The sequence below is a fragment of the Crocuta crocuta genome, unplaced genomic scaffold (genome assembly GCF_008692635.1).
Source record: "Crocuta crocuta isolate KB4526 unplaced genomic scaffold, BGI_CrCroc_1.0 scaffold13, whole genome shotgun sequence".
Lineage (NCBI taxonomy): Eukaryota > Metazoa > Chordata > Mammalia > Carnivora > Hyaenidae > Crocuta > Crocuta crocuta.
In genome coordinates this window covers 2,165,018-2,182,520 of record NW_027530007.1, presented here as the reverse complement: position 1 = coordinate 2,182,520, position 17,503 = coordinate 2,165,018, and the positions used below count along the sequence as shown (strand labels likewise).

Here is a 17,503-nt window from a genome sequence, read left to right as displayed (position 1 = left end):
CCCCAAACCTATAGCTTCTGTTGTGAACTCATCAACCCCCCATGTCACAGCTCTGCAGTAATAGTCACCAGCTGCCCGTGCCCCAAGTCAGTTGGTGAACAGTTGCATGCATTTCCAAAATACCCTCATTAATAAATGAATTACTTGAAATTAACCCCCAAATCTTCTTCCCCACCAGGAGCCTTCATCAGGTTCCGAAGTGTCCGAAGAGCAGGCCTTACAGCTGGTCTGTAAGATCTTTCGCGTCTCCTGGAAGGACCGGGACAGAGACGTCATCTTTCTTTCTTCTCTTTCTGCACAATTTAAGCAGAACCCAAAAGAAGGTAGGAATCCAGCTCTGCTGTTGAGAGAACAACAAGACTGTAAGATCTTTGTCCTTGGCTTTTATCCACATGCAGTCTCTCTCGCATTGGGGTTACTGTAGTTTTGACTATCAGAGATACTTCTTGATGTTTGGCCACTTTCCACTGATCTTACTGATACACTGTTTTTTTACTTTGATGATTTCTGTAGAAGAAAACTGGATAAGTAAGTTAAGGGTCTCCACTGTTTCCGAGTTGAAGTTGTTAAAGTGTCTAATAGCGTAGGAGCCTGCTGGGTGGTCTCCGGGGACCCCGAGAGCTGCTCTGTATGACCTCTACCCGCGTTAAGTGCCTGCCAACTCCGGTGTAGACAATGCAGCACATTAACTTGATTGAATTGCTTCGGAAGATGGAACATATTGATATTTTGCTGTTCCCAGGATTCTATTTTAAGAGGCTACACTAAACCACACTTGTATAACAAATTAATAAAACTTTTAGCAAGATACCAGCATTAAAGGGCACAGTCACTCTTTAACAGCAGAAGAGATGGGGGGGATGGTGGTAGTGTTCCTTTGCATATCACTGGAATATAACCTCCCTGATGGCGGGAATTTTTGACGGTTTTGCTCACTGATATATTCCCGGTGCCTAGAAGGGTGCCTTGCACTTAATAATCTCTCAATAGATATACTTTAAATGAGTGAATGAAAGATCATCTTTCCCTTTTCTGCCCACTTTCCACAGCAAGAAAAGTCCCCCGTGTTCCCGGCAGATAGATCGTTTACTTCTGATTTTACTGGGATCTTCTTATTAACTGGTCATAGACATGCTTAACACCCATGTGTCCCAAACCCCACCACTTGTTATAATTCTTACTGTAAATTCTTAAATCTGCCTTGTACATATATAAGTGATCATTTTTAATAACCAAATCAGACCAGGTATACGTGGGTTACAACTTTTATTTATTTAGTGGTACATAAAATGTTATCTAAAGATCTATAGTAAAGCCCTGGGGAGCTGCAAAGAATTAAGGAGAACGTTAGAAAATAGAATTTGCTCCAGAAAGCTAGATGGTGGCTAAATGTTAGCCCCTTTCTAAAATATTTTGAACCTCGCATTTAATAGTTTTACTGTATATAACGCACCCGTGGGCGAAGAACTATGAACCCGGCTTTATTTCTAAAAATAAACGATAAATGGGCCTCTGTATTTGGGAGTGGCTTGTTTTTACAGTTAATGTATATCAGCAGCGATTCTCATCGGCTGTACTTCTTTTTTTGAATAAGTTTTGCATTCTGGAATCATGTTAGATTTGCAGAGAAGTTTAAGACCGTGCAGGGAACTCCCATCTGTACCCTTGACCTGGGTTTCCCCTAATGTGAACATCTTAGGTAACCACACTGTATTTGTCAAAACTAAGATCTTACTATTACCTCACCTCCAGACTTCATTTGGATTTCACCGGGTTGTCTACTAATGTCCCTGTACTGTTCCAGAATCCAGGCCGGCTGCTGCCCTGGACCTCTAGTCTGATGTGGCTTCTTCAAGGGCTGTGTGTGAGCAACTGTGCGTGACCTCCTCTTTCTTGTGCCTTTCCACCAGTGTTCTCCGATTTTAAGGACTTGATTGGCCAGATTTTAATGGAAGTGCTCATGATGTCTACCCAGACTAGAGATGAAAACCCGTTTGCCAGCCTGACGGCCACATCACAGCCAATTGCAGCAGCAGCTCGGTCCCCGGACAGAAATCTCATGCTAAGTACCAGCTCCAATCCAGGAACAAGCCCCATGTTCTGCGGCGTGGGTTCCTTCGGTGCCAGCTCGTTGTCTAGGTCAGTGTGGCTCCTTTTGCACATCTGATTGGTGCTAGAACAGCCGAGGAGCGTGTGAGAGAGGGGACTTCCCTCTGGGCCTTTGTCCCGCAGATGACCGCGCGGGTGGCATGCGGGTGGATGCGTTTCGTCACTGCAGGACGTGTTAGTTTGTCTGGCTTCCCACCGCTAGGCTATTGGTAAATTTTAGAAACAAATGGCTGTGTATCTAGTACCTTATTCCTTGGAAAGAGGGCTTTATCGTATTGTAACTGTAGCCTCTGGATCCCCATAGCAGTTAGATGGTAACGAATTTAGATGAGTATCTGAAAGACATGTACACTTGAATGCTTCCAGGTCTGAAGTGTAATCATACTATTCTTTAAGAGCTTGATATTTTCCACTGTAGTCCTTTACCTCAAGTTTGTCTCCCATTTTCTCTCCTCTCCTCTCCTCTTCTCTCCTCTTCCTCCACGGATTTAGCCTCTATGAAAGTAGCCCAGCTCCCAGCACAAGTTTCTGGAGCTCGGCGCCGATGCTGAGCCCGTCCTATGCCTCCTCCCCTTCCCGCGCCGCCGGCCAGACGGCTGTGCCCGCCGCTTCCCTCAGTCCTCACGGTGCGGCTTCGGGGACCGCCGCAGGGAGCCAGCCCTCCTCTCCGCGGTATCGCCCCTACACGGTGGCCCACCCGTGGGGCCCTTCCGCCTCTGCCCCGCGGTCCNAAGCCCTCCAGCCGTGCCCGCCGGCTCCCCCAGACAGAGACCCTCCAGCCTGGGCCCAGCGTCACTGGCCGCCTCGCCCAGGGCCGCGAGCAGACGCCCCTCCTCCCTGAGGATCTCTCCTAGGTACCTCCTTCCTCAGCAGGAGAGCGGGGTGCGTGCTTGCGGTGCAGGCAGAGACCATTAACTTCGGTTTGGAGGGGCTGGTGTGTGACACTGACCTCAGTTACGTGTGCTTTTCCGTTTGGGTTATTAACCCGTGTGTCTAACTCGTTCGGTCGGCTCGCGGCCTGAGTCCGTGCTTCCGCCAGGCTTTGCTAACAGTGGGAAGTGTGGGTGTTCCATCACGGCCCCCCCTTTTTTCTTCTCTTCTTGCCCCTCACTCTTCCTCCTTACCGTACAAGAAAAAAATAAGCAAGAAGTCACTTCGTTTTCTGAAGTCTATCTCCCATGTCGTTCCTCATTACAGATGAGTTCCAGAGGCTGTGGGCACTTTCCCTTTGAGAGAGGCGGGGCTCACGGGAGCACTTTTCAGCTCTCTGTACTGTTGCCAATCATAGTTGAAATGCTGTGAGCCCGAGGGGTGGGGGGAGCAGGGCTGGGCTGGTCCTCTTACCTCTGATCACTGGGGCTGGGCCAGTGTCCCGTGCCGTGACACGCTGATCAGAGACTCTCAGAAAGCGGCAGCATCAGCATCCCACTAATCCACTGCACACACACACCCCGCCCCAAGACACACCCGTGCATCTATGTGATGGGGCGGAATTGCTTTTCCTGCATGTCAGTAGATGGAACGTTTAGCGTAACGTTTAATTTAAAGGGGACGGCAGTTACAAAAGCTTTTCCTCTCTTGTTTTTCCTTTGTTCCCTGATGACCTTTTTTGCTTTTGTTGTGGTAGTATGTACGACAGTCCTTTCTCCTTCCTCTTCCTCGCGCTTTCTGGCGACAGTAGTGATGAAGATGAAGAAGATGATGATGATGGTGATGATGGTGATGATGAAGGTGGTGGTGGTGGTGATGAGTTTTCTTGTGTCCAGTTTGGGTCCAGGTATCAGAGGAATGGAGTCTTACCCTGCATGTGCGTAGGCGCTTAGGAACTAACTTTTATAAGGCCTCATCAGGGGTGTGCTTTGAATCTAAGTGGGATACGGTTAGATGAGACAGGCTGGAGAGTTGAGGTGTGGGAAACCTGCATGTTCCGAGGTGTCAGGACCTTACCATGGGGTCAAGTGGCACATAGGAACTTCCTCATCATTGTTGCCTGGTAAGTTTCGAGGAAAACGTACGTGGAATCATGTGTTAGAAGTACGAGCAGCAGATTAAAGATCAGTCATTGAGTTTGCGCACCCCGAGATCTGAGATGAGGGATCTTGTGAGCTGCAACATGTACTCTGGGAGGCGTGTTTTCTTACGTACAGTTGCATGGAGTGCTGCTACTTAGAAATGGCAGAGGGGCCGGGATCGTGTGTGCGTGTGCGTGTCTGTTTCCCCCCTTTCCACCCCAGCTCTGTCTGACGGTCTGTCGAAGACCATATGGGGCCACACTGTCTGGTAGAACTGTGAATCTGCTTTCACTTCGAGCCTTCACAATTTCACCGATCACCTCCTTGGCCTCAGCAAAGCGAGACCCTTGTTTAGACAGCCTTAGGGATGACAGCAGAAGATAAAACACAGTTCACGATGCTGCTGAATGTCCTCCCCCCCCCCAAAAAAAAAACAAGTGAAAAACTATTTAGGGTTCTAGGTGACTTTGGGCAAGAAAATATAATAGCACCTTCTTTCTGAACCTCTGACTCATTGTCTTACAATTTTGCTCTTAAATCGAAGTTTCCACTGGACTGACTTGGTATTTGTGCCCAGCACTGTTCAAAAATAACTCCAGGCTATAAATAGAGATAGCAGTAGGAGTTAGGTACACTTCATTAAATTTGACAGTGTTCAGAAGAATCATTAGAGAGAGTATATAAAGAGAGAAAGGAGTGTGGGTGCAAGGATGAATATTGATTCAGGAGCGTTGATATTTGTATTAGGTTGAACATTATATTACTGTTTCTCAAGTAAATTTCCCAAAGGTAGAAGTATCTTTTTCTTTCCTTTTTTTTTTTTAAATATTTTTATTTATTTCTAGGAGAGAGAGAGAAAGACAGCGTGAGCAGGGGAGGGTCAGAGAGAGGGAGTCACAGACTGAAACAGGCTCCAGGCTCTGAGCTGGCAGTCAGCACAGAGCCCGACGCGGGGCTCGAACCCACGAACCGCGAGATCATGACCTAAGCGAAAGTTGGACGCTTAACAGACTAAGCCACCCAGGTGCCCCAGCTAGAATTATCTTTTTCAAGTAGATAAAGCCCTCCTGCCTGATTATAGTAAGGCATCAGGCATCCTTTTTTAAAAAAATTGTTTAATGTTTATTCATCCATTTTTGAGACAGAGACAGAGAGCACGAGAAGGGGAGGGACAGAGAGAGAGAGGGAGACACAGAATCCGAAGCAGGCTCCAGGCTCTGGGCTGTCAGCACAGAGCCCAGCACAGGGCTTGAACTCATAAACGGTAAGATCATGACCTGAGCGAAGTTGGACATTTAACCATCTGAGCCACCCAGGTGCCCCGAGCAGGCATCCTCTTTAGGAACCAGTTTCTATGCATGATAAAAGTGCTTTGTTATCTGTTTCACTGTAAATTGTGGGAGAAATGCTCGCTTTCCTTGGCCTATTCAATTCCAGCGTGCTCTCACAAAGATAGCGGATTGTGTGCTGCTTTTACAGCACTAGACTCCCAGCATCCTGACCTTGTCTCTGATCTAGATTCTAAAGCTACAAGGAGAAAGAATGGTCTGTGTAATAATAGCTCCAGATACTTACCGAGCATCGGGTGCCAGACCCGGGGCCGGCACGCTGCACACCTTGTCCCTTCATCCTCACAGCGGCCCTCCCAGTTACCGTAAGGAACCCGGCGACAGGGAGGCCCGTCACATAACTGGTTCAGGGCAGGGCCTGAGTCCGGAATTCACCTGCTTCACCCCAGCACTGTGCTCCCAATAGGACCTGTGTTGTTCTCGCTCCTCATACTAGTTATTTTGCTGCCCAGTGTTTATGCCATCTACTCCGTTCCTTGGCAAAGGAGCGCCAGCATTTTACTCGGTAATTACAAAATTCCATTCAATTGGCAGGCCCTTTGCTGGCTGTGAAAACAGAATCTGATCTATCCAGATTTTGGCAACTTCCAGCTTTTGAATAGATCTCAAACAGAATGTGAAAGGATGAGTAAAAAAAAAAAAAAAGGCTGGTAACTGATTACAGCACACGGAGAGGAACTCGAGAACTCCTGGAGGGTCAGAACCAAGAAGAGGTCATAAAAAGCCTCGTTGGTTTGAGTGATCGGGAAATAGTCCCTTTCTAATTGATCTCCGCAGAATTTTGTTTACTGTGAAGTAAGCAGTCTGGGCTCGTACTTCTTGCCCAGTAAGATTAATGTCGTGGTAGAAGAAAGAATCAACAGCCGCATCTGTCTCCCCTTCTGCTTGCCCCGTGGAGTTGATGCTGGAGTTGATGCGCTACAAATGTTTTAGGAAATAGTTGGAAAATACATTCGTATGCTAACTATCTATAGTGGTGAAGAAAAGGAACAATTTAAGAAAGGTAAAACATTCCCGGGGTGCCTGGATGGCTCAGTTGGTTAAGTGTCTCGCTTTGGTTCGAGCCCCACCTCAGGCTCTCTGGGGTCAGCGCAGAGCCCGCTTCAGATCCTCTGTCCCCCTCTCTCTGCACCCCTGCCCCCAACTTGTGCGCATGTGCAGGCACGCTCTCTCTCAAAACTGAACATTTGAAAAAATATAAAAGAAAGAAAGGTAAAACATTCCTTCCATGATGTTTATAGCCCGCCGTGAAGGGAGCCATAGGAATTAGAAGGATCTGGGGGGGCGTCGGAGTGTACACAGGTGAAGCAAGGGCGTCTTGTAATAAAGAGAACATTGCAGTTCCTCTGAGGAGAATGCTTCTGATTGTTTCCGAGGAAATCGATAATGGGGAAGAAATCTGGTTTTAACTGCTTAGATATTTCATCCAAGGAGGGGAAGTGTGGACAGTCATGCGGCTGTGCAAAGAGAGAAAGGGAAAATTAGCAAGTACTGAAGAATGTTGACATTTGCCCTCTTGTGTCTGCTGCTCATCACTACTTGGGGGTGAAACGTGGAAATAGTTCCACCATGTCTGTCTCCAAACCCTCCAGGAATGTCCCCTGTCACACAGAGTAAAACCCAAAGCGTCGTGAGACCCTTCGCCTCACGCACACGCGCACGCACACACACACACGTGCATTCCTCTTTTCTAACCTCACGTGCCTCCACGTGCCTCCACGTGCCTAACCCCTCTGCTGCTCACGAGCCTGTTCTTGACCTCCCTCGGCGCAGTCCCCGCTGCCTTAGGCCTTCACATTTGCGTCCTCTCTTTGGGACGGCTGGCCCCAAGATAGCTGCATGGCTTGTGCCCCTGACCCCCTGGGGTCTCCACAGACACACCGTCTTATCAGAAGGTCACATCACACAGCGTATAAAACAGACGCGCACTTATGCCCGTCTCTGTCACCGTGCTCTGCTTTTATTTTTCTTCATAGCATTTCTGAACTGTTTTTGGACTCTCCTTCCCTCCCCTCTAGAATGTACTCACCATACGAGCAGGGTCTTGATCTGTTTGACTTGCTGTGTTGCCCCCCAGAGCCTGCAACAGTGCCTGCCATACAGAAGGCACACTGAACATTTGTTAGATGAATTTACGTTGCTCGAACCTGCATAGCCCTGACTTTGCCTTGCAGTGAGAAAACACAAAACTCTAGAGTCTGCATTCCAAAAAATGAGTAAATAGGGGGGTGCATTATAGAAAAAATGAAACTGCAGTGGAATCCTTTTAAGGAACACTTTTCTTGGTGCATTTCAAATGGGATTTGGTTTGCACAGATCTAATGGATGCAAGACTCCCCAGGAAGAGGTTCACTGTTTTTTTTTTCAGAAGCATTCAGCTGCATTTCTATTATGTAAAGTAATTACATTAAGCTGGACTGTGGATACAGCTGTCAGGAAATGGCTCACAAACCCTCCCACAGGGCCGCGTAACTTTGTAGATGACTCGTAGGCCTTAAATATACGTGTTTCCAATGCAGTATTCCGTGTGTCACAGTTGTAAAAGCATCAGGAATTTTGTGATGACTTTTTTAGGGCAAAAAAGTGTTATTTTATTTTATTTTATTTTATTTTATGTTTTTTTAAAATTTATTTCTGAGAGAGAGAGACACAGCATGATCTCGGGAGAGTCAGAGAGAGAGGGAGATATAGAATCTGAAACAGGCTCCAGGCTCTGAGCTAGCTGTCAGCACAGAGCCGGATGTGGGGCTCAAACCCACCAACCTTGAGATCATGACCTGAGCCGAAGTCGGATGCTTAAGTGACTGAGCCACCCAGGTGCCCCAGGAAGTGTTGTTTTAAAACTTTAAAAATGTTGATTGATAGCCTGAATATACACACATAAACACGACACCACTTTCTCCTTCTGTGTCACATTCAAAATGTGAATCCAAGTGCTTTCATTTTGAACCTGAAGATCCTTGTCAGATTTCATCATTGAGACCATTGTGTCGCATCGTTGAGACCGGCTGCCTTTCCCGCTAGGGGATCATGGCTCACTTTAGGATTGAGTCTCAAATTTGTAATATATGGACAAGCACTGGACTTTTCTCTACATTTCCAATTTGGTTACGTTTTATTTCACTTTTTGATCTTCCTTCCTTTTATTTCACTTTTTGGACTTCTTGAAAGTCAACTGTAGTGTCGCTTGGTGTCTGACAGATGATCACCAAAATATACCAGCTTCTTTTAGCTTTGAAAATTCTCTAATATATTCTGAGTGCCTTTGTTTGCATTGCCTGGCACAAGACCAGCGATTTCTATATGGTGTCGCTTTTCACGATCTTAGTGAGGTAATTGTGAAGATACCTCAGCTGGCTCTGAGGTCTTCAGATTTTAGTTAATTAAATGACAAGTGTTGGCTAAGAATAGAACCTTCAGAACCCAGTTTCAGTGTGTGAGCAGGGACTCCGTGAGCGTGCTGACTCCACGCGAATGTTCACGTGCTTGCTGTGGCCACTGGGTCACATCGACCCCTGCAACTGGAAGGAACCTGTTGACATGAAATGTAAGATGCTTTTCATTTCAGAAATGGAAAAATGGAAAGAATTTGGGAAATTGTATAGTTGAAATTTTTCATTTTAAACAGGAGGATGATCTGTTCTCATGGTCTTCCACTAGAGCCACTCAAAGGAAGATCAGCCTTCGTTGTGTGTAGGTAAAGCCTGTGTTGGTGAAGTTCATCTTGGGAAGTACAGGGAATAATCTAGTCACTGAGTCACTACTATCAGACAGAAGAAGAAAGAATTGCAGTTAGTTTGAAACTAAGATGGTGCAGTAAAGAAAAAGGTATCTTTCCCCTTTCTACTTCTGGGGATTCACCTCTTATATTATGTTTGTGGGTAGGTTTTTCTGTTTTGTTTTTATGATTGCCTTTGCTTTTTTTTTCTCCCGGTGCTTTCTATTCTCTTCCCTTCTGTCAAACCTATAGAGTAAGTTGTAGGAATTCAGATTTTTAGACTCTGGCCTGAAAACCTTGGATTTAAAACTGGCATTGTTTTCATCTTCTTAATGTTAATATCATACTTTCATTCCAAGGTCAGTTATGCCTCCACTTGACCCTTCAACAACAGGATTTGAACCATGTATACGTGGATTTTTTTCAATAAATACAGTACAGTATACCATAAATGTATTTTCTTAATAACATTTTCTTTTCTCTAGCTTAAGAATAATACTCAAGAATATGCTGTAAGAACACAGTGTATAATACACATACAAAATAACCTGTTAATCAGCGGTTATGTTGATAAGACTTCTGGTCAACAGGCTGTTAGTTAAGTTTTGGGGGAGTCAAAAGTTCAATGCACAGAAGTGGCACCCCTAATCCTTGTGTTCAAGGATCAATTGAATTTTTCTAAAATTCTAAGGCCAGTTATACATATATACATTGCAAAATTAGTTATGTACGAGTATGCATCTGTCTGCATAGCGTATTGATTATATCTCCATTGCTATTAGTGCTGGGGGTTTCTAGCCTTTAGCCCCAGTTGAAGGAGGCCGGGTCTCTCCATTTAGTGATCTTCTTCCCATCCTTTATCATCTTTCCTATATACTTTTTTTTTGGCTAATTTTAAAGATAAAATTATCTTTGTCTCATTTCCTTCTCATCTCAAAATTCCTGCCCTCTCCCTGTGCTGTGATTACTCTCTGTGTGTCTTTGGTGGCTAGCAGGTAAATCTGTGAGTGAAGCATCAGACTCGGTACGTGACTTGCTGATGGACGATCTGAACTTTCATTTCCTCGCACCTAACCCCTGAGACAGTGTTTGGCGTTGGTCTCGGAGAATAGCTATGGCTAATCATAACAGTGCTTCGTGTTGGATCCTGCTTCTGATTTACAAAGCGCTTCCACTTGGTTTCACTCTGAGCCTCACTGCCGATGGGACGAAGGTCTAAGATCGGGTAATGAGGAAGCAGGATGGCTGGGATACAACCCAAGTTTGGATACTCCTAGTACAGGATTTTTGTTTTGTTTGTTTTTTGCTGTACTTCATTGCCTTTGTCGCTGAAAGTTTTGGATATTTTTGTGTTCATAACAACTACTTCTATGTTTCCTTCTCTAACTGGACAGATCTCTTCTTCTGGTGCTATTGCCAAATGGTGGGTGAAGCCCTTTGAGACTTAAGGCAGAAGTCACGAGTATTTTGTTCGTCTTTATAAAGTCACTCCCGAAGTGTTTGATCACAGCGGTAGAGTAGTCTGGTTTCAACTCACAAGTGTGCCCGAGCGGAGCTGGCCAGTGTGGTTTAAGCACACGTGGTGTCCCTTCAGATGCCTGGCCCATGGTGGCAGTTCTCAGTCCTCCTGGCTGCGTAAGCTGCCGTTCCGAGTAAGACAAGATGTCGGGTTTCTGACCCGACTCTCTTCTTGGGTCAGTAAAATGGCTACAGTGAGTCACTGTTGTCAGACTCGGAGCAGGAGAAGGTCGGCGCAGGGCCTGGTTGCATGGTGTCTGTGCTTCGTCCCGGGTGCGGGGGTCCTCACAGGCTTTCTGCTGCAGAAACGCAGATGCTAGCAAAATCCTTCATTCCTAGAAGAGAGGAGAATCATCCATTTCCTTTTCTCTCCTCCAAAGTTTGGGAGCCTCCGGTGGGGCAAGTACTTGGGATTCCTACAGTGACCATTTCACCATCGAGACCTGCAAGGAGACAGACATGCTGAACTACCTCATCGAGTGTTTTGACCGAGTTGGAATAGAGGAGAAAAAAGCACCAAAGGTAATGTGAAATAGATTCATTTCAAAAACCCCCCAAAACCTGGTTATTTTTTGATAAATAATCATTCCTCACCCTCACCCCACCCCCGTTTCCTTGATTCAATCAGAAAAATGGTTATCAAGCATGTACTGTGTGCCAGGCACTATGCTGGGAGCTCAGGGTATATCAGTGAACAAAACAGACAAAGATCCTGCTCTCCCGGAACTCACGTTCTAGTGGAAGGAAGAAGTGATTGGAGGCAAGTGCCATTGCCACCAGCAACTTACATGGCCCTGATAATTCCCGATAGTCTGTCACAAGTGTAATAATCACCCGCATTCCTGGAGTGCCTGGGGGCCGCCAGCACCGGGCTAGGTCTCCGGTAGCTCAGATTCTCGCGGTTGTTCAGGTGGTCCAGGGGAATCTAGTGTAAGATAGGTACTGTTTGCATTGTCTTAGTAAGCAGACGAACCTCAGGGACATTCATTAGCCATAATCACATAAATATTACAGAATCGGGTTTAAACTCCGGAAGCTATACTTTCTCTGCTGTTTCATGCTGACTCTATTATTGTTTCCTTCCCAGTTCATTGGCTGCTTCCAGTTTTCCAAACTAGTCCCCTTGTCTACCGGTTAGTTAAATGCTCATGAAGGGCTTCCCTGGGCTTTGTTGCTGTAACCGTAGCAAAAGCGAGCGTGTGCGTGCACCTCTGCACTCCCCCGTTGGTCACCTCGCGCTTCCGCTCTTCTCTGACCGTAGATTTCAGCGGAGGCAGCACACTCGGAGGATACGATTACTCCGGTTGGTTCATTATGAATAAAGGAAGAGAAAAGCGTACCATTTCCTGGAGATTGATCCCCTCTGACTCTTGTCAATTTTCAACAGTACAGGGTTATTTTGTTTGTTTATGTAGTCCTAACTTCCGCCTTCTCATTTCAGATGTGCAGCCAGCCAGCAGTCAGCCAGCTTCTGAGCAACATCCGCTCACAGTGCATATCCCACACCGCGTTAGTTCTACAAGGTTCCCTCACACAACCAAGGTAGGCAAGCCCGTATGTGCTCCTGTTAGCAGGGAGAGGACCCTGTCCATCAGTGGGCATCAGACCGCCCAGCCAACTTGCAGCACCCTGGATAACACTCTCTGTCGCCTGTAAAACAAAAGCGGTCAACTAGGTGACTGTAAAGGTCCCTTCCCCTCTTTGAAACACTGTGAAAATAAACCATCAGTGAAATATGTCAGTGTCATGGCAGAAAATGAGTATTTAGTTTAACAGCAGCTGCCTGAAATCAGGGGAAATATTTGGAAAAGTGTGCAGGTCATCATTCTCCATGTATCATACAATCAATATCTGTTACTCAGTAATAAGTAAAAGTGGCAGAATAGTTAACCTGGGAATCACACAAAGGATACTACGTTATTCACTGATTGTTTCTGAGGGTCCCATAGAGGTTTCTACTTCATCAAAGTCTTTGTGGATTTCGTGTATTTTATGGAAAATATCTGAAGGAAAAAAGATGCAAAAATATCTAAGGGAAAAATGGTAGCGTTACAACATTTATTTGTTCTGAATGTTGTTATATTATTTTCTATACCATAACCATATGTTTTTGAAACTTGTCAAAAAGAAGGAAAAGGAAGGGGGGTGCCTGGCTGGCTTAGTGAGCAGAGCGTGCACTCTGGATCTCGGAGTCGTGGGTTTGAGCCCCATGTTGGGTGTAGAGATAACGTAAATAAATAAACTTCGGGAAAAAAAAAAAAGGAAGAAGGAAACATGTACCAAAACAAAAAAAACTTCTATTTTTAAAATTAATAAGAGTTTTTTTTTAAAGTCCTCAGCTACCACTGATCTTTTCTTTTCAATTGGATGAGGCATAAACAAGTAAAATAGATAAGGCTTCCTTTTTGGGGGGTAATGCTTTATTTTTAAAGGGTTGAATGTAGAAAAAGATGGATTCTTTGAAAACTTTCAATAGTGTCTTGTTAAAAAGACCAAAAAGTGATTATTAACGATAGGAAGGGTGATCTTTTGCCCAAGGCCGTCGCGTAGAATATTTGGGAGATTCCAAGTTTGACTTTTTTTAATGTTTTTTTTTTTTTTTTTTTTAAATTTATTTCTTAGAGAGAGAGACAGCATGAGCAGCGGAGGGTCAGAGAGAGAAGGAGATACAGAATCAGAAGCAGGCTCCAGGCTCTGAGCTAGTGGTCAGTGCAGAGTCCGACACGGGGCTCGAACCCACAAACCGCAAGATCATGACCTGAACCAAAGTCAGACGCTCAACCGACTGAGCCACCCAGGTGCCCCCAAGTTTGACTTTTGACTGGACACCTCCACTGACGGGACAGCCCGTGTGTCATCTTGTCACCCGGCGAGGAGCCGAGCCCTCACAGTCCTTGCCTTTTGGTGGGTTCGCAGGTCCGTGCTCCAGCCGTCCTTCCTGGTGCCGTATATGCTGTGCCGCAATCTCCCGTACGGCTTCATGCAGGAGCTGGTGAGGACCACTCACCAGGACGAAGAAGTGTTCAAGCAGGTGAGGGTCTGCGAGTTTGCTACCGAGACTTTTCACCGAGGAGCTCCTGCGCCAAGGCAGATTTCTAAAGGCACCATATATTGGAAACTTCTGTTTCTGAATGTGAACCTGCGTTATTTGCTCAGAGAGATCTACCCGAACTTGCTTGTTTGCTTTTTTAATGTTTAATTTATTTTTGAGAGAGAGAGAGACAGACAGAGTACGAGCAGCGGAGGAGCGGAGAGAGAAGGAAACAATCTGAAGCAGGCTCCAGGCTCTGAGCTGTCAGCACAGAGCCCGACGTGGAGCTCGAACTCGTGAACCGTGAGATCATGACCCAAGCCCAAGTCGGACACTTGCTTTCTTGAGATGATTAGATTGACAGCTGCATTGTTCAGATCATTTGTCCACTTCAGTCAGTCAAGCATCGAGTGTTTTAAACAGTGTGTTAGTGCCACGGGAGGGAAGACCTAGCGGGCCCTGCCCCTGATTCCAAGGTGCTTTTAACACGAGACTCCTGAGAGAGAGCATGAGACGTGATGTGCATTTGCGGTTGAGTCATACTGAAAGTTAGTTCTCTGAGTTTATAGTCAATAAAAGGCGATCAGTAAATCAGTGACTAAGTTAGCTTCGTGGCAGCCTGCACGCCACATAGAATCTTCTGTCTTCTCACCACTAAACTGGGAATGAGATCCTTTGTGTTACTAATGACCTCTTTCATTAAGTAGTCCTACAGCTTTATATCTCGCTCTGGGAAGTCAAGTGAAAATGCAGATGTGGGATATTTAGTAATAAAGCTACTTATTTAGCCTCGAAGGTCCCTTCACGGTGAAACTTCAGCATCACATTTGGCCGTCATTTTCCGGCTTGTGTTGTGAAGTGAACGCTTTGCCCCAACAACTTTCACACAAGCCACGTCCCTGATGGAGGGACTTTTGTGCCATTTTCTCACAGTATGCTGTGCAAGTGTGTCTTTTCACACAGAGGAGCAGAGGCAGTAGCTCTCATTGATAGGGTTCCTTGTCGTCTGTTTTTCTGCCTAGTATTATTTGTAACTTTTCATTTTCAGGCCTTTGAAACCTCAGGAATTGTGTTTTACCAGCTTCCCAAATACTAGCAAAGGAAGAATCCAGGGGCCAAGCTCCCAGTTAGGCGTGTGACTATGTCTGAAATCCCTCGAGAACTTCTTGGATGGTGGTCTTGTTGGCTTGTAGGAATACTTAAGGCGGCTTAGTGAGCTTTTCTTCTCTAGAAAGATGAATGAACCCTGTTGAAAATAAATAGCTGTCTCGGCAAGGCTCAAGTGTACACTCTGTTGTGTGTGCAACGTGCACTAATTAGATTCCTTTTCCTCTTCTACAAGACCTCATTTGAGGAACCCAGAGTAGCTTTAGCCATGTAAAATCAGCCCAGTGATCAGGGGTACCTGGGAGGCTCAGTCGGTTAAATGTCCGATTCTCAGTTTCTGCTCAGGATGTGGTCTCATGGTTCGTGAGTTCAGGCCCCAAACGGTGGCTCTGCTGACAGTGCAGAGCCTGCTTGGGATTCTCTCTCTCCCTTTGTCTCTGCCTCTCCTCTGCATGCATGCTATCTCTCTCTCTCAAAATAAATAAATAAACTTTAAAAAACTTTTAATAAAAAGAAAAAGAAAATCAGCCCAGTGATCTGCTGATAGGGGTGTTATGCCTATTTTATTCTAAAGAAACGTACACAGAGTTCATGAAGTGACTTCTGTTTTTTTAATTGAGATGAAATCCACATAACATAAAATTAACCAATTCAGTGGCATTTAGTACATTCACAGTGTTGGGTAACCATGATTTCTTTTCAATCACAGCATTCTGATGCCTTTTCTGCCACTCAATCTTGAACATTTCTTCTCTGTCTTACATGTTACCTTGTGTCTTTTTTAGAGAGAAGTGATGAATGAGTGGCCTTTGAATCACCAACAAATACCGCATAAACTCCACACATATACCATACACAGAATCCATAAAAAAATAAAAATAAAAATGCATAAGTCACACAAATATCATAGTGCTTGACTATTTGAAAAATATTGTACCTAATAATATCTTGTCTACTGTAAATTAGATCCTACCCACAGGAAAGGATAACTCGACTAGAAGGATGCATCTTGATAACATTCTGGAAAAAAAAAGTTGGAGATTTTTCTAGATGACCACTTGTGAAATTGATTTTTGGTGATTTGGGAACTTCGGTTTTGTTTTCTTCTTGATTATAATTGTGACATTTCCCCAACCCCACACCTAAGCTTTACCTATCCGTTTTTAACAGCACGTTACATCCACCCTGATGCTTTGAGTTGCAGAAACTAGAACCATCTCTTCCAGAGCTATCTTTTGATCTCAAGAAACTCCCCAGGCACTTTGTATTCCAGGGTACTTTCTTTTTTTATTCTTTGCTCCTTAAATGAGGAAGCTGCTGGATACAACGGGACAAAATTAGTAGGAGAGGGAATTTGTCAGATTTTCTAGTGGCTTTATAGAATATGGCCATTTCAGCTTGTTGGCATTTGGATTGTCACCTGTTGTTTATACCACTTTCTACTTAATGTCATTAGTCTTGAATCCCAACCAACTCCCGAAGTGTGTCGATCAGGGAGCGCACCGTGACATTTGAAGATGAACTGTGCTGAGTTGATCTTGCATGGTGATAACGTGCCCTGGGATTAATGATAAACTTGTCAAAATAAATATAAGTGCCCTTATGTAAATATAAGATCTGATCTTACATTACTGTATTAATTAAACCACAAATGGAGGTAAGTCATCCTGATCAAGTTTTCTTTTATATTTTCAACATGTATCAACTATCTCTTTACTCTGCATCATTAAAGCTAATGTCCTGGTAATAATATCCATACTGGTTTATTTTTCTTGTTCTCTTCAAAAGAAACAGGGAGAGACAAGAAGAATCTAGATGGAGGTGAGAGAAGGGCAGCAAAGAAGTTTTTAAAATACTGATAGAGTTGGGAAAAGCTTCTGTACAGACTGTAGGTGCTTGGTAATCCGAAACATACTCATTGCTGAGATGTACAGCATTGAGTCGATAAGGTGAGGATCCCCAGGGACTCCTAGAACAGGCTCGAAAATCAAGAGTTCTACTGAGTCCCTCGGAGTCCCGCCAGAGAACTAGGACTCGCCGAATCCTGTTACTTCTGGAAAACCCAGCTGTATTACTTTATGGTCAGCCTCATCGAAGGGCAGAGCCACGCTCTGTGGCCAGATGCTGGACCCTTGATAAATGGAACACATATTCCCTGGGGAAGGTGGAGACGCTTGGACATTCAGAGTTGGCACTTTATTTAACCTCCCTCCTGTTCTTACATCTTCCTGAACTTACGTTTCTGATTTGTTTTTTTTTTTTTCTTGCAGATCTTTATCCCCATTTTACAAGGCCTGGCTCTCGCTGCCAAAGAGTGCTCCCTCGACAGTGACTACTTTAAATACCCCCTCATGGTAAACCTTGGCTCTTTTTCTTTAAGCTGTTCATGAGATGCTTTCCCTCCAGATTATTTTAACGCGTGCTTTCCTTTCAGGTCCATGATCAACCTTGTTTTCACATTTAAAACATGAAATCATTGTATTGGCCGTGCAGTGGTTGGTGTGAAGAGAGCTTTAGCGCCTGGGACATATTCCACCCATTTGAGCCCTAGACAGGGGTCAGGGATGCAGCCCTTAAAATGCGCTTCCCCGAAGTCCAGCGTAGCTTGTGAAAATGACGATTATGGCTGGTGTCCTTCTGATTCTTCTAACAACATGCA

At 45.0% G+C, this 17,503-nt stretch overlaps 1 protein-coding gene across 3 annotated transcripts in view; it reads left to right on the top strand.

The window, feature by feature from the left end:
* Positions 1-17,503, top strand: part of UBE4B (ubiquitination factor E4B) — a 115,292-nt gene that overhangs the window by 59,721 nt on the left and 38,068 nt on the right. For all 3 annotated transcript variants that reach the window (XM_077763833.1, XM_077763835.1, XM_077763834.1), the window contains 6 exons: positions 179-323; positions 1,911-2,139; positions 11,087-11,228; positions 12,148-12,248; positions 13,623-13,737; positions 17,115-17,198. In XM_077763833.1, the coding sequence (XP_077619959.1) occupies positions 179-323; positions 1,911-2,139; positions 11,087-11,228; positions 12,148-12,248; positions 13,623-13,737; positions 17,115-17,198 (816 nt within the window). The remainder of the gene's footprint in view (positions 1-178; positions 324-1,910; positions 2,140-11,086; positions 11,229-12,147; positions 12,249-13,622; positions 13,738-17,114; positions 17,199-17,503) is intronic.